Source organism: Solea senegalensis, linkage group LG7 (assembly GCF_019176455.1).
Source record: "Solea senegalensis isolate Sse05_10M linkage group LG7, IFAPA_SoseM_1, whole genome shotgun sequence".
NCBI classification, from domain to species: domain Eukaryota; kingdom Metazoa; phylum Chordata; class Actinopteri; order Pleuronectiformes; family Soleidae; genus Solea; species Solea senegalensis.
This window is the reverse complement of record NC_058027.1, coordinates 23038825-23062097: the sequence shown is the minus strand read 5'-3', so window position 1 is coordinate 23062097 and position 23273 is coordinate 23038825. Positions and strand designations below refer to the sequence as shown.

Here is a 23273-nt window from a genome sequence, read left to right as displayed (position 1 = left end):
TGCTTATGTGGGCAGACAGTATTGTGGATAATTGGAACAATGATGTCTGTGGTCGCTGCTGTTGTGTGTGTGTGTGTGTGTTGGGAGATTATCTGAAAACAACATGTTGTAGCTGCAGTGTGTAACTTTTGGTGGGTTTTGCTGTTGTCGATTATGTTATTATTATTCTGCCTGTGTTTGGTTTTGGTGAACAGAAACAATGTCACATGATTTGGATTCAGTGTCCTTCAGTTGTAAATGGCTCCATTGAGCAGCGACCTGAGGCAGCGCAGAGGTGGGCGGAGCAAGAAGCTTTTATCCTGTCAAACTGCTGAACGATGAGATATTTGAGCAGTTGTTAGACTTCCGACTGTGTTTTCAGTCAGTCTCCAACCAGTCATTTTGCTTTACTTGTGCAATCTTGCTGTTGCCTGTGTCTTTTATGACATAAAACAAATTGCCATTGGGAATGTCACTGGAATGAGTGACAAAACTTGAAAAAAACACATATTTAAAATCTACGCACTTTTAATTAAAGGAGGGTATGATGAGCGCCTGAAAATGTCATGTGAGTAAGTTCTTTTGCCCATTTTTCCAGAATATCTTTCAATATCTGGCAGCTAAAATAGTGAATTAACAATTTAAAATGAATCAAAACAAAAAGTTGTATTTAGAAAAAGCTTTGTGGTAGGTTAAATTTGAAATTTGAACATTATAAAACATATTTGGAATCATATTTGTTTGAGTTTTTGTCTCAATGTCCAAAAACAGGCCATAAAATGGTTTTAAGTCATTGCGTCCCCATCACATGTGTGCAAAGTTGAACTAAGTACATCAAATACAAATCCTAGTTCATAGACCTCATGTTCACTAAAATGTGGATTTGTTTTTTAGTCTGAACCAGACCTGTTCTAGCTTGACCCGAGCCCAATGCAGTTAATTTGAGCCGTGACACATAATTGTTACCATGGTTACAGCTCTACAGCTGGCTCTCAATATGTATTTAAATAAGAAAATGATTAGGACTATATATGGTGCTACACACACACTCAAATACCAGGTACAAAATATTTGTTTGTATATGTGCTGGTGTATTTTATTCTAGTATATTTAACCTATAAGAGGATTTTATCTTGTCGCCTTTTGAAGGGAGCTAACAAATCTCACCAGTGCACATCCAAACTTCCCACAGAGACCTACACTCTTCCTGCAAAAGCATCAATGTAAATGTCTCTTTAGATTTGTCGGGGAAAACAGAAAAAAGTCCAGTTTTCCCTCAAAAACACTGAACTAAGTCTCCTGTCATCCAGTGAGTCAGCCGACTTTGCATAATTGTATCCCTGTGGCCAATTGCAGCACATAAAAAATGATGAGCTCATCTTTAGTCTCTTTTTAAACCCACAGAGGACCACGAGGTTACTATAGCAACTGAAGACAAGCGGTGATGGAAGACTGACAGCTGACAGATTAGTGTCACAAAGAGAATTTCTCTCTACCTTCTTTTTTCCTTTCTGTAAAATATGGGTGGTTAGCGTTAGACTCTTTTTAACAGTGAGACGTGAACTTGTAGTTAATCAATAAAAGGTGTTGTTGTTGTTCTCTTGTATGGATTAATAAACCAATACAGGTTACCAGTGATACTTTGGCAGCTGTAAATATGACGAACCTGGCCAAGTATGCGTGGGAATCCCTTTTTTCCTCTTTTTTGTAATTCAGAGGTTTCAGAATGATCTCTCCTTCTGACGGCCATGTCTCGCTCTTTCCATTTAACTCTCTGCGAGCAAACAATGTATATCATGAAAGTGACTTTGGAGTTTATGGCGCCAATGTTTGCATTTCAATCCGATTTAAATTTCAAAGAAATTTGTGGCAGTCTCCTTGGAAATGGGCGGAGGAGGAGATTGAAAATAAGGAGACTGAGGGATTCCTAAGAGAGACCACAGAGAAGAGATTAAGAGGAGAAGGAACATTGTGGTGTGCTAAACACTCAAAAACACAACATTGAGGTTTTTGAAATTAAAATATGTCTCTCTCACACACACACACACACACACACGTGCCCACTGCCATGCACTGGGGAAACAGGTGAGGGGATTCACCATATTATGAGCTCCATATTCATTAAGTAGAAATCTGTATTCCCTTAAGATATTTTTCTGATATTTTCTTTTGTGTGTGTGTGTGTGTGTGTGTGTGTGTGAGACGGAGAAAGAGAAAAATAGAGATGATGAGAGAAAAACAAGGTAGAAGTAATATTGTGTCAGAAAAAGTAGTTCAAATTCCAGTATCTGTACTTTGTTACTTATATTTCAAGCAACTTTTACCTCACATACATTTCCTCTAACTATCTTTGTTACTCGTGACTACCAAATAACATCAGAAGAAGAAGAGTTGGTCATGGTCTGTATTTATATAGAGCTTTTCTAGTCTTGATGAGCTGCTTTACACTACAGTTTTACCATTCACTCATCTTTCATACCCATTAACATCGGGTTAAGTCTTGCTCAAGGACACATATAGACTAGCAGAGCCAGGAATTGAACCCACAACCTTCCATTTGAAAGGCAACTTGCCTGAACTACCATGGCTCAACCCGAACTCCTCACTTTCTTAATACTTTTAATTCCAAAACTTAAGTACATACATACAGAAAATTACTTTTGATACTGAAGTACAGTAAATGTCATATACTTTTACTTAAGTAATATTATTAAAAATGGCTTCAAAGATAAGATACAGCACTTGTATCCCTTTAAGGTATAATTTATACCTTAAAGTTGCAGTCTTTACACAAGACTGCATCTGACTGCACTCAAAACTTTATAACTAAAGTTTTCTATGAAGTGTGTTTCATGTTTAGCTGAGGGATCAGGATCACAGGGAGTGTGGTTAAGGTTAGGTTCCATCTGTTGACAAATGTGTTACATACTGTAGCTTTTTTTTCTCCCAGCCACTTTCATGAATGAATGAATGAATGAATGAGGCATTGTTATTCTGTGTGGAGTTCCTTAATGTTCCTTCACTGCGGTAAAAGTTAAGTAAAGGTTCAGTCACAGTGAGAGGGAAGGCACCGGTGGATTTGCATAAGTGATCCTCTTTGCAGCAGTATCTCTGTAGCCACCTTAGCCCACACAAGTGATCAGCCTACATTTTTAATGAGGCACATTTTTAACGATGCTTTGGCCTACAACATCAAATCTGACCTTACCTGTGTGATTTACGATAATGTTTATCTCAGGAATGCTAAAGCGAGGCGTGCAGTAATCTCAGGAGTTCAGCAGGAGAAATTCCGGTCTGTAGCATGGGCTGCATTTAATAATAAATGTGGTCTCATGGTTCCTGAAAGTGACGCCAATGTCAAAGTGCCAAAAACCTATATTTGCCCCATTGACCACAAGGGGGGCCCACTCCACTGGTTTTGTTGGTGTTTTTCTGAATGTAATTCTGTGAGAAAATTTCCCAACTAAACATTTCATTTTCAGGTTATGGTCTAATTTACTCAGTCTAGCTTTATGTCCATTTTTTCTAAATAATGATCCTATTTTGAATAATATAAACAAAGATGGACAGACGGCAAAACTCGCGGCTCCAAAATGACACCACTGACGGGTGATGTCGGCACATCCCTTCAGGTCTTAAAAGGGATGAAGCGGGAAGTCCGCGATGAGTGAGAGGACAGGAAATGTCAATAACTGAGGCAAGAAAAGAAGGAGCTAAACATGCAAAGACGAGGGCAGGGGAGACGGCGCGTGGGGTGAGACGTAATAAAGTGGAATGAAGTTGAACAAAAGGGGAAGCAAGTGCGGATGATTTAATGAGATGTAGCCTACAGTGTGAAAATGAAAAAAAAAAAAAAAGACTATTTGATCCACATAATCTCTGTAGCTGCTTTGATAATGTGAGTTAATCAACATATGAAATCTGGACTTAATCTGATGGCTTCTGTTACTGAAAACCGATGGTAGAAAAGAAAAAGGACAGGACACAGAGATGCTTAACTGGACTTTGTCAGTGTCAAATGTTAGACACTGTGCTTAGGCTCCGACTGTCTGAGTCATTCTTTTAGGGTTCTATGTCTGAATCACGAGCGTTGAATTGTTCTCATACTTGAAGCAGAGCTAATTCCCTCAAACTCCTTTTTTTTAACAAAATGAAAAACAGTTACTTCACCACAGTCCTTCCTGTCCTCAGGCGTCGTCATTTTAGCAGTGATTTACTTTGGGTAATTGAAAAGGGGGGATGCTTAAGTTTTGTACTGCTCAATAACATAAAAAGGCAATTTGTTATTTTCTTATCCAGATACTGAGCTGGTCGGATAAAAAAAATAAAAATAAGAATCTCCTCAGAGCTGCTCCTCCTTTGCTACAGCACAATAACATTCAAGATGCCATCTGTGCCTCCACCTCCATCCTTCAAATGAAAAGTTACATTCATTTGTCTTTAAGAGTTAATGATCCTCTTCTGAATTTATTTCTTCTGAAGAAATATTGCATAAAATGCCCTACTTGGAATAATAACCTCCGTCTCGCATAAATAATGCAACGTAATTAACGTAACACGTAACTCCAGTGCAGATCAGTCATCTATAGTGGACCCTAGTGGACTTTTCTTTACTCTCCTGTGAAGACAAAAGACAAAATGATATGATCCACAATAATGCAAATGACTTCAGGACTACAAATCCCTGTTAACTGGGAACACAAACGGCAGAGAACACGGGGATCTAGCCTGTCCAACTTTTCTGTCTTGGCTGGAAAGCATATAGTGACGGATTACAGCTGCAACAGAAGGGTGGCAATCAATCAAACGTGGATGAGTAAGTGTGCGAAGGAGGAGGAGGAGGAGGACGGGGATTCTTTCATGTCAGTCATGCTTTATACACCAGGGAATGTGCTTAACAAGAAGCTGCGCCTTTTATTTCCCCAGTAATTTAACCCTCTGTTTTATTGCCTCTGTCTTTATTTACATTTGCGCTTACACTATTAAATTCTCATGACTGTATGGTACACGCAGGGAGGACAAGCTGCTGGTTCTGTCCAAAATATTATGGCTGCAAGAGTGCACGCGCCCGCCGCGGCTGTCGTCTGCAATCGCTACAAACGGCCGTATTGATTTCCTCACCTCCAAACTAGTAAAAAAGGCGACAATTACATAATGCGGTAAACAGTGCTCTAATTAAGGATTAAAGGCTCCGAGTGCTGAGTGAGTTATCACTGTAGCAGTCGTCAAAATATTCCATGAAAAATTCAAAGCAGCCTTATCTTGTTGCTCAAGCCTGTTTGTGATTTTCAGTTTCCGTTTCTGATCGGATTTTCTTTTCTTTGGTTTTAAATTAGGTCGCCTGGATTTATTTTGATGTTATGGCTGTAGAATTGTCAAAAATTGTTCAAGGAGTTTCTGCCTCTTTTTCCAAGATAACATTCACTTTCAATATCTGGCAGTTATTCAACTGACGTCAGAAACACGTGATGCGCTGGTGAATCTTGTCCGTGATTGGACGGTCGTTTCCGTGGAAGTGCTGTGTGCAAAGCTCTATTTCTCTGCTTCCCGATATGCATCCATCCATCTTCTCCCACAGTGGTCAGCAGTTGGTTTGCTCGTGGGCCAAAACTGATTGCAAAAATGCAAAAATGATTTGCTTTTCTACACAAAAATTGTAACATTTCATATTGACTTCAGAGATTTTATTCTTAGATTCCATTGCTAGAATTGACAGTTAACGTAAACTAAATGTTTGGTTTGAATAATAGAAATAAAAACACTGCTGTTATCATAAACAGCCACGTATGTGGTCCATAAAATAACGATTTGCATACGTTAGGCTGGGCCACACGGTGGTGTAGTGGTTAGCACTCTCGCCTTGCAGCGAGAAGACCCGGTTTCGAGCCCCGGTTGGAACAAGGGCCTATCTGCATGGAGTTTGCATGTTCTCCCCGGAGTTTGCATGTTCTCCGGGTCCTCCGGCTTCCTCCCACAGTCCAAAAACATGCAATGTGGGGATTAGGTAAATTGGACACTCTAAATTGACCGTAGGAGTGAGTGTGCGAGTGAATGGTTGTTTGTCTCTAGTTGTGTGTGGCCCTGCGATGGACTGGCGAACTGTCCAGGGTGTACCCCGCCTATTGCCCGATGTAGCTGAGATTGGCACAGCACCCCCCGCGACGGAGGATAAAGCGGTTAGATGATGACTGACTGACTGATACGTTAGGCTCAAAGAAGAGGCAGTAATTCTTAAAATTGAAATGATGAACAAGAAATAGGTGATTAAATACAACATCCACATTATTGTTAGATTAAGGCAGCAGTTTTATGAGCAAAGACATTTGAAGGCACTTTACGTGATGAAGATACAATGTTTTGGCCCAAATATTCAAATGTGTACAAAAAAATTGGCCCTTGACCACATTTGCTTGCTGATCCCTGATCTCCTGCTTTATCCTCCACATGAGGGTGACAGGGGGTGCTGGGCCAATCTCAGCTGTCATAGGGAGAACGGCGGGATCACACCCTGGACGCGTCGCCAGTTCATAGTTTTTGGAATTTTCTAGGCGTCGAGGAGTTACGATAATGAGAAGTACGCATGCCAAATCCTGTCAGCGACGACTGGATGGTAACAGAAGGGTAATCAAAATGATTAAAAACTGGCTAAAAATAGCCCTGAAAGTCTCAGGGTTAAGGCGTTCGAATAAGGGCTGAACATGTAATGAATCAAAATACATACACATGTCATTTGAATCGATATTTGCTCCCTTTAGAAGAAAACAGCAGCAAAGGCTCACAAATGAACAGTTTTGGTGATATCCAGTTTTTCAAACAAACTTTGCCTACATAACACTGTTCAAATGATGGAGTGTTTTTATGGTGATTGTTTTCAGCTGCCGAGTGGATGATTTGTTGAATATATTACAGCGGCTCGTGTTCGTCATAATGCAAGTGCGTGTGGCTGAGGCCTGTGGCACAGACTAAAGCTGTACTAACTCAATGAAGCCCAATGAAGAGAATAAAAATGAAATGAAATGAAATAAACCCACATGCATTTTGCTTTGTTTTCTGTGTGTGTTTGAACCTGACCTGTCCTCTGCACAGTCATACCAAACACCAACCTCAGGCAAAAGGAGAAAATAGCTTACATGTTGTGTTTAGGCGACCGTGGACTCAGAGGTACGGCGGGATAAAGTACATTCCAACCGTAAGATTGGGGTTTGATCCGAGGCTCTGTGAGACACTTGGTTGCTTCTGTCAGCTGTGAATTAACTTCAGAGTAGGATCATTGTCATTGCTCTTTATCTGCCTTATTCTGTAACCCTTTAACACCTAAACCTCATAATGTCCGGACTTTTTTTTTTTTGCTTATTTTAACCATCAAAGGACCAGAAAATGCTTTTTGCCAATTTTTTTCAGAATAACTTTCAATATGTGGCAGTTTTTCATTTACAATTAACTGCATGAAATGAAGAAAAACTTTGTTATTGAGAAAACAAACACTGTAGTTGTGCATGAGAACATTTGAAATTTGAACAGTATGAAACATTATTTGAAATTTGTTTCGTTTGAATCTTTGGCTCAATGTCAAAAAACTTGCTCGTCTCTGGTGATAAAGACACTGATTCCAATGGTTTCCTGCAGCACCGTGAGTGAAATTACTGTAATAAGCACGTGTACGCGTTGACGTGCAACTCCTCAGCTTTCAGAAACCGTTGGAATTCTTCCGATAGCACATACCGCCGCGTAATTACGGTAATGTAAAGTCAACAGTCAGTCAAACGTCGTCTGTGATACGTTGGGTGTTAAAGTTAACAGATACAAGTACATTATGTTCTCATGTGGTAAAAAAGTTTAGTTTTTGGAGCTAAAAAAACCAACAATACACGCGCAGAAATCATTTAACTGTGGGAGATGTATTCATTTATTTGTGTTCACGCGTTAGATATGAGCATCACACTGTATGTGTAGGCCTATGTGCTGTATATTTATATACACATTGCATATAAAATTCTTTTTTCAACTGCTGCCCTCTGGTAGAAGATACATAACTGCCAAATCACGCACAACCAGACTCAGAGATAATTCTTTTCCAACAGTTATTTCCATGAAACCGTAAAATCAGTTATTGGGATATTTTATCTTTATATGTTTTGTGTATGTGTGTTGTGGCTCGTTTTTATGAAACACCTCTAGAGTGGCTGCGTTCAATTTCGTTGTATGTGCTCATAGATAAATAAAGATTTCTGATTCTGATTCCTGATTGTGACATGTGCATAATGCACTGTGTGAGGGTGCCCTTCCCTCAGGCCTGTATGTGTGTGTGTGTGTGTGTGTGTGTATATGCGACCGTAGGAGCTTTTAATGTTCACACCTTGTCAGAAGTCTTTCACTTACCTTACAGATGCCGTGCACGCACACATGCACACAGGCATGTAGAGGACACATGTCATAGGCTGCTAAACAAAACCTGACAGAGAGAGAGAGAGAGGGAGGGAGAGAGAGAGAGAGAGGAGTGGATAGAATGTGATGATGATGATGATGATGATTGAGAGAGAGAGGGTATAGAAGAGGATGCATCGCTAATCCTTCCCTCCACTTTTCTTCCTTTCTGGCTTAGTCTCTCAGAAGCAGAGTGAATCAGTTTTAATGGTTTGCCAAATAATGCTTTACTCCTCCACAGTGTGTGTGCTTGTGTTTGTATTTGTTACCTTTTTTGGACATTTTCTGGCATAAAAACTGGCCTTGACAGAACCAATGGAGATTCTAATGAGCTAGAACCTCATTTCTGAGGAAGTCGTTACGTGTAGGGATAACGCTATGATTAAGCTGTCCAAATGAATGGAAGTCAGTGCAAGTGTGTGTGTTTAAAATGAAAGCTTTAGCCCAGAGGTTTCCTCTGTTGATGTTGCCCACAGCATCGGATTATATGCTTTTTCCAGTGTGGTCACACACAAGCATTAACCCTCAAAAAAACAGTACGTTCACCTCACGATACCTACATACTGAGAATAATGCAAACAACACGCACGCACACACTGTGGAGCACATATGTAATTGCAGAGCAGAATTACTCACCACTGCATGCAAACATACAGAATATTATGTCCAGACAGTAAATTATGGTGTAAATTATACATATGTCAATGTTATTTCACCAGCAGGATTTAGCTGCAGGAAATACTTACCTTACTGTGTGTATAATATTATAAAATAATATTATTATATTATATTTTAAATGTAGTTTAAAGTTTTCATATGCATGTCTGTATCTTTTTTGGCCATTTCTCTATTCTTTCTCAGATGGAGAATGTCTGGCACATACACACAACTCACATTCACGACTTTTTAGCTTTATATGTTTTTGTTCCAAGTGTTCCACATTGTAGATGGAAAAGAGCCAATGTCAGGCTTCCGGCCAGTTCTGACTTTAGTTATTCTGCAAAGTGAGTTAAACACAGGTGGACAAACTGTTCTGTCCCTCTCAGTTCTTACAGGTGTACACGAGAAAGAGCGGAAGTTAAGCATCATGATTACATGGTCAGCAACTTAAATTTCAGGAAATGTAAATAAAATCCTATATACAGTGCATATGAGCAAAAAAAACATTTTACAGAGAGAGAAAGTACTTCAGTGTGAAGGACCCAGAGCCTTGGCGAAAACCCAACAACCTGCAGACCTGCAAACCGTTGCTGATGTTGGCACAACAAGTTAAATCTCTGTTGCCATGTTTTAGGTTTCTTTGCCCCCATGAAATGATAAGTGTTTAAATTCCACAGGGTTTGGAGTCTTTGTGTAGACCCTGACTACTGTAGATGTTGCCCGGCAGGTGAAGGAAGAAATCCAACTTTCAGCTCAAGTGAAATGTTTTCTTTTGTGGCGACTGGACTGGACAAAACATTTTTCCTCAACAGCAGGGCTACATGTCAGACTATTGTTCTACTACCGGAAACAGCTGCTCCGTTTATGGTCCAATGAGTATATGTTCTCCGTCAGCTTGTCATCGAACAAATCAGTGACTTTTATCACATGGGACCCATTTCATAACCTTACATTCAGCCTGAGATCCTCATTGAGTATAACACCCTCTTTTTAGGGTTCACTTGAAACAACCAGTGACCCATGTCAGTGCCAGATTCACAGTTAGAAAAACACTGGTTTACAACCAGTTGAGATGTGGCTTGATGCCAGCTGCTTACTCATACTCTCCTGCTGCACGGCTCCTGTTCCTTAACATAGCTCAGACAAATGAGTCCCACTGAGATTCTGAAGAGCTTTTTTTGTATCTATTGTGACCTAAAATTACGGTGGCTTTTCTCAAAAATTGCAAAGCTATTTCCATTTTTTTAACGCAGGGTTATTTGTGCGTAATTTGCAAAATAGATGCAAATTGCGAATCAGAAAAAAAGAAATACTGGCAGCATTTATTTCATTCAATGAGGATGTGATTCGTACTCAAACTGCAACTATGTGTCATAAGAAAGAGACGTATATTATGATTTCCTGCCATAATTAGCACACTCAAAAATCACAGTGGATGGTACTAAAAGTTTTTATCGTTTGCATTTGCTGAGTTCAAAGTGATAGAAATGCTGCTTTTAGGCTCCAGTCTTGATAAATATACCTTCATCTCAGTGTCAGCCCAGTAAACAGCAAGTGCTAATTGTGGAAATATCTTTTTAAGACTCTCAAGCTCGTCTGATGTGAAATATCCACATTTATTTCGACTCAGGTTCGATATTGTTCCAAATAAACATTCAATGCTCTCGACTAAAGGTATAATAAAGAATATAGAATATATGAATAATGCAGGTTCATTGAAACACAAAATGCCCTAATGTCCTAATTAGTCCTGCACTTAAAACCCAAAGTCATCACCATGTAATGTGTCATCATTATGTTTTTTAAAAGGTTTTCTTGGTTTGAAGAAGATTTTTTGTTATACTATCTGTTAGAAAGATTGACAGACAATGTGCTAATTGGTAAACTCTCTACTCTTCTCTTCTCTTCTCTTCTCTTCTCTTCTCTTCTCTTCTCTTCTCTTCTCGAAACATTACACATGTCAGTACTTCTCTTAAAAGCAGCTTGAGGCTACAGTGGCTAGCTTGCTGCCAAACTGTCCCATAGGCTTTTAATAACAAAGCCAGATAAATTATAATCTTGCTAAATAGTCGATACATTTTTGTTGAACTAGTCCCATTAATGTGGTTCAAATAAAAACAAGATGTTACGGTGTTAATGTGGTTCACTTTCACATGGACATAAGTCGTTTAGAGAGAGTAGCCATCACTGCTAAGCTAAGTTAGGCTAGGATAACAACCATATGTGGATGTATGTGTGATGCATAGTCCTGCATGGGCACAGGTGGAGGTGCGACAGTCCCAGAGCCTGTACAGCATAATGCATATTTCCTACTACCAGTCCCTCATTTTGTAAAATCCAAATCTCAGACATTCAATTAGAAACTCATCATTTCAACATCTCATTCATATTAATTCAATGCCAGATTGGCTTCAGCTCGGCCAGAAAGCAGCAATCCCCCTGCAATTTCTTCAGAAATTGCCTTCTCTAGTTGTGTTTGTGCTATTGTTTTTCTGTTGTTCTTATCAAAATCTCTCCCAGTAAAATTCTGTTGTTATTGTGTTGAACTCTTTTCAAGTCACCCCTCCCACCCCCCCTCTCTCTGTGTCCCTGTTTTCTCCTCAACAAGCACTTCTTGTCTGTCTGTCCATGTCACTGACAGACTAGTGTTCTGCCAGAGAGAGTTAAAAATGGATTGCGCCCCCAGAATGACAGGTGGAAACAAATAGCTTCAGCCAGGGATATACATCTACTGTACGAGTGTCAGGTGTATCTAGTGTTGGCAAGAAGAAGCCACATGCCCTGTAAGGCAATGTTGGAAAATAGTAATATTTGTTTTATGAGTTTACACACTGGGCTCATCTCAGGTTTGTGTGACAGATTGTTTTTCTACGTGTCAGAGCCACTAGATATACGAGGAAACAGAGATATGAATCGCTGCTATCTCTCATAATAGTCAGGAAAGATAAAACTGTTATACATTTTATTTTTTTGTCATTTTTGTTTTTTTTTTCTTGGGTTTTATAAATGTCTTGCTTAAATCTGTCCATACAATTCAAGCTGTTGTTTTATAATGACAGTTTGTGTGCAGTAAGTTCATCAGTAGACCTGACCAGTTCACTCACAAATTTGATTACTCAGCGATTAATTGTACAGCCCTACTCTCAGGCAACATCTAACACTACTTTTTCATTTTACAACATACCGCATTTGTTGTGTCTCCCCTGGAGTCCGTAGTCCTTTGGTGTTTTTAAAGCACCTAAAACTGAGAAGTTTGGAAACTTTGATGCGGTGTTTCAGTATGGATGGGCAGAATTTGACAACTTTAAATTAAAATTATTAACAATTTGGCACATTTGCTTTGTGATTGGTTCTCACTGGCCACACCCTCCATGATGAGCTGAAAATGAAAAGCGTTAGTAACAGTCATTTTCAGTTATAGTTCGACTTTGTCATTCATACTGTTTCACACTCTCCAAAACTAGGAAAATCAAATGGTCATGTGATATACAGTATGTTTCCCAGGTTTGTAGTTTTCAGGTACAGGTACAGTTGTAAAAGGCCATTTTAAATACAAACAGAGGAGTATGGCTGTAGCCTGCGCTGGTTTTACAGTACATGCAAAATAAAGGAGCAGAAAAAGAAAAAGAGGCCAAGTGTGAACCATCACTACAATCAGGGGGACAACTGAGTGCACCACTCAGTGTGTTTTTATGACACACACCAACCACTCCCATTTGTCAGCTTCAAATCTGAAATGTTGCCATATAGGTTTTATTTCCTTTTTATTTCTTTTGGAGACAACCTCTTTGTTTTTTTGTTTTTTTTTTCTAGGAAATAGTTCAAAGGCAACTTACAGCTTGCTTTATCAAAATGACGTCGTAAAATGGCTTTTAGCTGATATTGTGTTATTGCTGGCTTGTTCACATTTCAGAAATCCTCATTTCAGACAGAATCTGTCATGTTTTATGAGAGTCCTGCTGCATTCAGCCTGACTTGATGTGAGTAGGAGAAAGTTGAGCATTTTTTCCCCCCCCAGTTTGATTTGCCTTCCTATTCCAAAACAATAAGCCTCCCATCACAGCCACAGTAAAAGGGTCACTAAATAAGTCCAATATTCCCTCGTCCTGTCAGGATTCCCCCGATGTCAACCCATAAATGTCTGTTTATGGCTTTCTCTCACCTGTGAGGTGTTAAAATTCCCAGGCTGCCGATACCACTCTTGATTTGGCATTGTTAAGGTGTGATTGATGCACGTTGTCAAACACAGTGGTAGAAAAACGCTGCATAACACCCACAGACGAAGACGCGCAGTCAGTCAGCTCTGTTCAATACGGACATAAATCCTTAAAAAAGGAGAGACAGGAGATCAACATTAAACATCCATTGTTCAGTACCACATTCATTTACAGGCGGTGGTGTATTTACTGTAAACAAATGAGCGCACCAACATGGAGAGCAGTAACCTCTGGAAGTCGTTTATGGCAGAGCAATCAAATTCATAGGCCATCTGGAATATTTTATGGCAAATATAGAGTTCTTTTCTTTGGGCAAACTAAAAAAGAGATGATTCTTAAGTTTTCAAGTGTGATAGAAAGTAAAACAGTTTTTTTTATTATTATTTAAGTAATAATTTCCATTTTACACTCAGCATATGCAACCATTTTAATGATTGCATATATTTTTTTAAGATGTTGTCTGCTGCCAGATTACTCACACGACTCATTTATAATTTAAAAGCCAACTTCCTTCAAGGGTGCAGGTGCAGCCTCTATGCCTGTGTCCCCTCAAGGAGAAGTTAATACCCCCCACCCTCCACTCCTCGGTTTGAAATGACAAGGTCAAAGCCTAGATGTGGAACTTCAATGCTTTTCTTCTTCCACATTCACAGTTAATCTGTTCCGTGTGAGTTGGCTAACTGACTTACAGGGCAAACTTACAGTTTCTAATCACTTCAAAAAATTGTAAAAAAGCTATTGAGGTTTTTCTGCTTGGTAGACTTCTTATAGCTCCAATATTCACCTGCAGTGGCATGATAAAGGTCATCGTGCCTTGACCGAGATGTGTGCATTTGCAGACGTAGGAAATAACTTTTATTGAAGGGGGGTGAGTATAGTAAGAAGTATAGTAAATCGAATGACTTTACAGTATCTTAATGCCATTGTTACAAGACTCAATTTTTTGGCACATACAGTGGCTCTCTGAATAATTTTAATATCAAGAGTAATCTCATTATTACTTTCTTTTTCAGAGGCTCAATCTTACCCCTCCATTTTGCACATTCACATATAGTGTGTTAGACTTCTTTTTGAGGTAGGTGGGTAGTATGAAGGCTAACTATCCCTTAAGGCTTTAAGTTGTTTTCCCAGATTAACTGAATCCAAAGAAACTAGCTATGCTAATCACAACAAAACCTGTTTGCAGTTTCTTTCACACACCAAAAACTGTCCCAACAGTATTCCCAGGTTTTAGGTTTTCTCCCATGTCACCACTTTGCTGCGGACAAGTGCGTTATAATAATGCCTAACGTCCACAATAATGGTTTACTGACAGCTTAGAACAGCTCGGTTCCTGGTGATGTTATGACCGGTTGCCACTTGGTTAACGTTATGAATGGAATTGAGCCTGAGTCTCTCTCTTTGTTGTTTTCCTGCATGTGTAATTGGTGCAGTGGCATGAGTTGACGTGTGAAGCAGCTGAAAAGGAGAGATGAGCTTCCATTGTGCAACTGAGAGTTTCCATTCAGTTGTGTGTGTGTGTGTGTGTGTGTTGTAGCACAGATAAAAAGCAAAAGGACATGATAACAAATCCATTTTCATATGGTTTACTGCGAGCCCAGAATACCACTGCAAGCCTATTGTAGGTGACAGAAGATATAATATATACTAGTAGTAAGAGTTTACAGTAAGGCATCACTGCTTGAAAATTCAGTATTATACCAAAATACAACATCATATCACAAACAACAGCTGCAGGCCACTGTGCCTATTCGCAACTTATTAATAATATTCTCGCAACAATATCAGATTCTACCTGTGTGTCTTGGGGTCTTGCCTCTCACGTTGTAGCTCTTGTACTCTTTTCCCTGATTTCATTTATTATTCCGTGGTCATGTTTGGGCCCCAGTTCGAGGGTCATTGACTACAAGTTAGGAATGCCAATTTTTGAAGTACTCCCAGCTGTCACTCCTTTCATGAAAATCTTACACACAGCTTTACCAAAAAATCTCCAGGGTTTCTGTTATCATATTGTGCAAATCTGAGGAGCTGCCAAACTGCAGCAGCTGCAATCTTTTGAGGGACTGACTCGTTTACACATATGCCAAGTTTTTTTTTTTTCTCCCTCCTGCCTAATCTGTGAAAGTGTGGTCGTGTAATGATAATGGAAATAGCGCTGATGCTGTTCTCCAATACCATGGCATGCCTCATTACTGCACTACCATCCAATCTAAACAATAACCTTAGAACATGAGGGTCTGTCAACATGAGACATGCCGACAGTGTGGCAGACTGGCAGGCAGAGCGTGAGATAGACTGTTAAACAGGCTGATACAGATGGGCTGTCAGACAGATGTACGTAGCAACAGAAAGGCACACAGGCAAGCTGGCTGGTTGACTGTAAAGCATGACTGGAATCACCGAGTGGCTTTCTGATTACATAAGCAGGTTGACTGGTGGAGAAGGGCTGGATAAACAGTCATATTCTCTAAAGCCGGCAGACTTTTGCTGTGTAATTTCCAAACAGCCGTAAGATCTGGTTGAATCAGGAGGGAAAACTGCACGGCTACACAGGGATATACAGTAGAACCACTGACAGGTACTCTTCACTACCTGAATGCACATGCGCACATAAAAAGTCATTGGTCTCGACACAGTTTCACTTCTTTGGAGAACAGAAAATTATTTGGTTATCCTTTTTTAAGTTTACACACTATGTTGTCTTTTGCTGAAGGGTTAGTTGTGTTTCAGTTTAGTTCAACTTGTTTCTTTAACCCTGATCATTTCGGCTGCTTTTTTCCATTACTATGTTAAAACGTATACAGAGGCTATAAGAATGTGCAAAGTACAGTGTCTTATATATATATACTTTTTTCAGCACAACCTATGCAGTCTGATGAAAACATTTCATTTCTTTCAATTTCAACAACTATATAAACACACCTGGGCAAAAAGTGCTAAAAATGTTTAAAGTCAGATTGAATTTGTGGAATACGTCACAGTTCAAAGTTCACTTCACAGAAGAATCGCCTGAAAAGCCTGAATATGTGACCTATAAACACACACCCCCAGGTTGTCCATATAAGGAGTTGTGCATTTTTCCCATCGCAAATTACCATGGGTGCACATCCGGCACAGATCTGTGCCACATGAGCACTAAGTGTTAACAGGGGCCATGCACAACACAACCACTGAGCCAGAGTTTGCTATATAGCTGCTTTGCATCTGTGGTCCCTGGGCAGGAAATATAAAACTGACAGTAAAATACCTTTCATTTGGACATGGAAAAAAAACAAAAACATTCATACATAAGGATTTGGTTGAGCTTATTGCTGCCAAAGAAGCTGCCAGTTATTAAATCCATGGTTTCACATACAGTTTCTGTGAATGCCTATATGTGTTCAGTAAAAACATGAAAACATATAATTGTGTGTGAGGCATCAGTTTAAGAAGACTGTGTTTGTTTATTTTTGTCACATTTTATGTCCATTTTATGCAGAAATCCAGGTCATTCCAAAGGGTTCACATACTTTTATGTATATACATATACTGTATATGGGGGTGAAACAATCTGTTAAAGCCTGTGAGCAGGCAATTCTCTTTCTAGTTTGGAGAATAGTAGCGCCACTGAAAATGCAGCACACATATGAAAAAAGGCAATTCTACAAAATCCATGGTGTCACAAAACAGGATATATGATAAAAAAAAAATTACAAATGATGAAATGACGTGCAAGAGATTTTAGCTAAACATGACACAAGTGTGCACGTATTAGACAAAGACAGACGTCGTCTTTGATCGTGACACAAGTGCGTCACACATACACGTACGAGAAGGTGTCATCGACCAAGCTCACGGAATCCATAACTACTGTTAATTAAGGACTCATTCTTGTCAGGTTAGGTTTCACTTGCATGTTCAAATTGAAGTATATGAACTTGTCATACAGGTATGAAATGATCAGCTCAGCCACAGAGGGACGGATGTCTCAAAAAATACAATTGAAGGGGGGAAATGACAGAGCTGCTAGACACTATTGTGTTTAAAATCTCATTTACACCTGCAAAATGGGAAAAAATGGAAGGGAAGGTGTGTGTGTGTGTGTGTGTGGGGGGTTCTCTTCTTCCTCACTTCCCTTGTCTCCTCTTTCCTCCTCACTGCGTGTCACATGTTTGTCTTGTCCTTCCCCAGACTCTTCAGACACCATCTCTCTGTCTGTTTGACTCTTTTCATACGCTGCCTTCATCCTTTCCCCGTCTGTCTATTGTGTCCTTCCTTTGAGGTCAGTGGATTAAAATTGTTTATTATTTTCCAGTACATTCTCTCTTGCTTAGTAGTTGCATGACCTCTATGTTTTCCCTCTGTCTGTCTTTACCTCTCTTTTCAGACTGTCTCTGTCCCCCCACACACACTTTTTCTTGTCCCCCCTGACCTTTCAAATGATGAAAAATAAAATGACAGATGATACAGAATGCAGCTTTGATCATGTTAGCAAGAATTCTGTTTTGTTGTCTGTATTTATACTCCCTTTATTTTTCTTACTCCCAGGTGGTTGCTTACTTTTGTGTGAAGTGAAGTACAAGGACACACAAAAAAACAATGTTGTCTATTATCTTATCATGGTTTTCTTGATTTGAATATAGTAAGTGCTATTTTAACACTGTGCAGTGCACTTTCATAGACACTCCAAAATGGTGTCAATTCCTGCATTCTGCTCTACTTTTAATGAAAATGGCACATTTTGACGCGCATGTACATTGTGTGAATCAAAAATGAAGCCAGGATGAATCAGGTGGGGAAACTGCAGGGAAGAGAGAGAATCAAATAAAATCAAAATCAAAATCAGATGATAATGCCGAGGGCTGTAGTCAAGGTTGCTAAAATAATACTTCAACGATCAAGACAACATGGCAAACCATCACATTTGCAATACTCGCATACTCGAGAACATAACTGAAAACTCATATCAGGCTATCGATCTGTGGGAAAGCGAGAAATGCCGGGGTACAACTTGCTTCCCATGAAGTCCAGAGGGACTGCAGCCGCAGGTTGGAGGTGGAGCAACTTATATTGGCCATTAATCCTCATTTCCAAACCGTTGCAGTTTGCAACTGGAGGTCAAGGTTTGACAAAACCATTAGAGCTCCATCATCTGTAAATGATCATCAACATGAACAGTTTGTGTCAAGAGATGGTTCCAATATCTATAAGAAACAAAATTGTGTGCAATTTTTAAGTTTTCCTTTTTTTTCCCTCCTAAAATTGGGTCTGAGATTTGCATTCAGAATGTTCATCTATAACTTTTTGATGGACCTAAATATAGAGATTCTTAACCCTTTAACACCTAAGTCTCAAAATGTCCGCTTTTTTGTTGTTGCTTATTTTAACCATAAAAGCCATTAAAATTAAAATGTCCTGTGAGTAAGTGCTTTTGCCCATTTTTCCCAGAACAACTTTCAATATCTGGCAGTTTTTACAATTTACTGTGTGTTAAAATTGTATATGAACACTTTAAAATGAAGGAAAACACAAAGTTTTATTTAGAAAAACACTGAAGTTGATTTTGCGTGTTAAATCTGACATAGTCACAGTCTTTGTCTCAATGTCCAGAAACATTGGCATTTTGGCATTGTATACAATACACATTATATCTCTTTCACTTGAGTTTTATTTGCTTCAGAAACCTTCCAATCCTCTGCCTAAATCATTAATTATCCATCACCTCACAGTTAAGTGATACAGGCTACTTCGCACAAACTCCATAATTAAGAGTCTGCCTATTATCAGTCAACAGTGAACACTCCTTTCACTTACTACAGCATTGGCCTGTGCTCATTATACATATACAGCATATACAGTATATGGTTGGCTAAGTTCTTCACTGGTGTATTGAAGATTGATTTACACAGTGTAAAGTGTGAAAATCACTGCCATCACTCTTTCTCTTCTTCGACGGAGAAGACGGCAGGAATCCAGAGAGCAGGAACACTCAGGAAAACACACAAAAAGAGAGAGGTCTTGAAGGATTTTGGGCCAGCAGGGATCTTTATAGCTTCAGGGCCAGAGGTCTCCTCCACAACATCAGTCCTGTATTTCACCGCGCTGCTGTTCGCTGGGGTTTTCAGAGTTGATGTCGGCTCATTATTTTCTCTCAGAAGTCAACAGTCAGCCGTCGTGCTGGGTTTCACCGACGTTTGTTTTAAGCATTTCTTTGTGTTTTCCAGGTTGTCGGGATTCATGCTGCCTTCCCCTATAGTCAGCAGTGGATCCATATTGGCCTTGTGGTTTACCACAGACTTTGCCGTCAGTGCTCAGGGCTTCAAAGCTGTGTATGAAGGTAAGACCCTGTGTGTGAGTGTGGATAGTGATGTTTGAATGTCAGACACAGGAATATAGGAGATTACAATACCAGAGCGAATGAACCATGCCGGACAATGTGTTTTAATGGGCATGAATAAATAATGCCACATAATAAGGTAGTTGCACGTTGCCTGGATTTCTGAGTGTTCTTAAAAAGTGTTAAATGTATAAATCAGATTTTATTTGGCCCTAAAATGTCTTTGCTGCATTTTAACGGGCGTTAAAATTGCTTGGCTTATGTATAATATGAAGTTGCATTCACTTAACTGATATTCTGTTTTTATACTTTCTAGTATAAGGTAATGTTTTTTTTTTTCTTCTTTTTTAGCATTACTTTGAACACACTCCACACAATGAGGAACTGTTAGGAACATATTGGAAGTGCAGTCACATGGGAAATAAAAAACCAAACAAAACACAAACCTCCTGTAAAAATCATCCAGCAAGTGCCGTCTTCTAATATTGTTTGGTACTCACATTGACGTCAGAGCCACTTAGTCTGCACTAACATTGTTACCTCCTGCGGCGCTCGTCAGCGACAACAACAAAAAAACACTTGGATTTGTGCCAAGATTAAAAGCTGATGTGATGTCGTTCTTGAAGTACAATCACAACAGTAACAACAAGTGCTTTGTTTGGAAAAAAAAATCCATTTTGTTTGGTATAAAGCTTTTAAATGACGGGATCCTGCAGTGGGAGTACCGAGTGGACTTGGTGGCAGTGTTTTTTTTGGGTGCAAATGATGTTAAAGTAAAGGAACATATTTAATCCAGGTTTTTTATTATGAGCTAATGTGTTGAATCACCCCTGGAATAACTTAGTGTTTGTCATCATAATTGGGCACAGTCCACACGCAGGCAGCTCATTAACACACAGCTCTGGGTTACATATGATTGACGTCATCATATTTGTTTGTGATATGTCGCGTAACGATGTCTGATTGAATCAAACTGGCACTGGTTTGTCAGAATTAAGCATTTGAAGATAGTATTATTTTGTGTGAACTCGCAACTGCTAGCGCTACATGTAGCACATTCCCCTGGCGTCAAGGTGAAAGTGCTTCCTGTTGCTCTGCTTCTGGTTTATGATAATAACTTTTTTATATCAATAGTTGAGTGTGGGTGACTCTTGGCTCACAGCCCAGTGAAGCAATCTTGGTTGTCCCGACATCAGGTGGGACTGTGCAGATGAACTCATAATCTATAGGTCACTCATCCTGTAATATCTCACATAGAGAGGTCAGTTTTCATATCAGTGCCGGTTGTGGACTGTGGCATGTCTGTGTGCCTGTTGGGATGTGGCTTAAATGTTTGGCCTGACTTTTTTGAGAACACACTCATGGGCACACACACACACACACACACCACACACACACACACACACACACACACACACACACACACACACACACACACACACACACACACACACACACACACACTCATGGGCACACACACACACACACACACACACACACATGCACAGAAAGTCCTCCATTAGCCTCGTATAATGGTGCGTCTATGAATCATGAACTCTAAATATCAAATACAATATGTATGCATACCTTGTATTCCTGATTTTCTTGGGACCTAAATTTGTTGACACAGTCACGTCATGGGGACTTGTCTTCCTTGTGTGTGAAAAAAATTCAAGTCCCCATAACATAAATTACTAGATCACAAGGTGAAAACATGTTTTAAAGTTTGGCTGAGGGTAGGGTTAGGTTAAGGTCAGGGTCAGGGTCAGTGTTAGGGTTAGGGTTAGACTTGGGTTAGGGCCACACAAATAATGCAAAAGCAACATATTAAATGGGCTTTTTTTGAGGGTTAAGACTTGATTTTAGGGCTAGGTAAAGACAATAATAAGGTTACAGTTACACATTTGGTTGTTTTGGTTAATATAAGGGGCTTGGAAATGAATTATGTCTCCCTATTAAGAACTCTGTACAACAATGTGTGTATGTGTTTTGTATAGGTCAGTGTGTTTTCTTTTATCACACACTATTGTTTAGTGTGTGTGTGTATTCCTGGAAGTGTGTGTATGTGCATGAAAGCAAAGCTGACAGCCATTCAACCTTTTTTTTTCTCGAGCAAGTGCTTTGTCTATATATATTTTTTTTTCTTTCCACTGTTCTGTTCACATCTATGGGGACCTCTAAGTGTGTTTGTTGCCTCAGGAGTAATTCACTCTCTCTCTCTCTCTTTCTGTCTTGCTCTTTCACCTCTCTCTCTCTCTCTCTCTCTCTCTCTCTCTCTGTATGTGTGCCATGTATCACTGTGGTTCTCAAACTTTTCATACCACCTGACAAAACACTGAGCTATTTGAGTACAGTGGTGAACATAGACCCACTGAATTCAGTTGCATACATTTCACACGTAATAAGATCATTTATCGTTAACTGTTTTCCGCCACACACACTTTTTGTGCAGCAAGCGAGCACAAGAACTGGCACCGGAAAAGTTAAAGCTCGTCTCTCTCTTTCTCTCTCTCTCTGAAGAAAAGTTTTCAGTTACAAACATGGGATATCTCACAACAGAAAATCACAAGTTCAAATAAAAATACATCCTGGATGCATCTCCTGTGACCACATGAGTCAGACTTGGCTTCCCTCGCTCTCTGTATTTCAATGCACTCTAAAGTTATGTCTGTTTACAAGGAGGAAAAAAAACCAAAAATCTTTTTAACAAATCTGATGCAACGCTGTGCGCAATAAGTTGACGCTCACCTTATTTTTCCCCTGCTTCATATTCTGGTCAAAATCCTTCAGCTTTACTACACTCACATGCACTGGTCTACAGCAAGTATTTTATGATATTCCTCCAGGTAAAACTGCTGCAAGATCTGGTTTGTGAACTGCAGTTTAAAAACTATAAATATATCATAGAAGGCAGACAGCTGTCAGATTTGTAGGAACTTGTAATCCAATTACATTCCTCAAACTACATAATACTTATATTAATCCCCGCTCCTAACTCACATTAAGATCGTCTTGACTTGAAACTAAATCTCTGTTACATTTCTGTCGTTCAAGCCTGACACAGAACATGTGATTTAAACAGCAGGGTTTTTTTGGAAGAGTAATTATAATCAAATTAAAACAAGCAAAAAGTTTGTTTTTGTCTAGCCAAGAAAACGTAGCACCAACGAGGATGTGAGAATGAAAGGGTGAATGTTTGATGGTACATTTTATTACTGTGCTTTGAAGTGTCCGTGTCCCGCATCATCACCTGATGTCTTGGTGTCTTTTCTGCACACTGACAGGACAAGTGTCTGTTGCTGAGGTTTTGTTGTCCACTCTGTCTTCTTTGTGTGTTCGTGTTTTGGCCATTGTTCCTGGTGTTTCCATGGCTTCATGCTGCAAATAGATTTCCTCAAGGACTGAAAAAACCCACTGAACTTAACTTCATGTAATTTGATATAATGAAATAACGGTTATTATACAATTCCCCCCCAGCATCTACTTTCTCTTTTTAATTCCCCTTCCCAACTATTTGCACCGTTCTTTCAAACTAATTCACACAAACAGAGAATTTATTCGACCCTGCCTTGTTACTCTCTTTAACGACATGTCTCCCCCATTTCTGTGTAAATAGCGAGTTCTGTTCACAAACCTTTTCAACTGCTCTGTCCTTTTATTAAAGCAGCCTAAATTGG

At 39.5% G+C, this 23273-nt stretch overlaps 1 protein-coding gene across 1 annotated transcript in view; it reads left to right on the top strand.

Annotated features, from left to right (window-relative positions):
* LOC122772647 (CUB and sushi domain-containing protein 1-like) overlaps positions 1-23273 on the top strand; it is a 292253-nt gene that overhangs the window by 13216 nt on the left and 255764 nt on the right. Inside the window, exon 3 of the mRNA XM_044030836.1 lies at positions 19484-19596. Within this exon, the coding sequence (XP_043886771.1) occupies positions 19484-19596 (113 nt within the window). The remainder of the gene's footprint in view (positions 1-19483; positions 19597-23273) is intronic.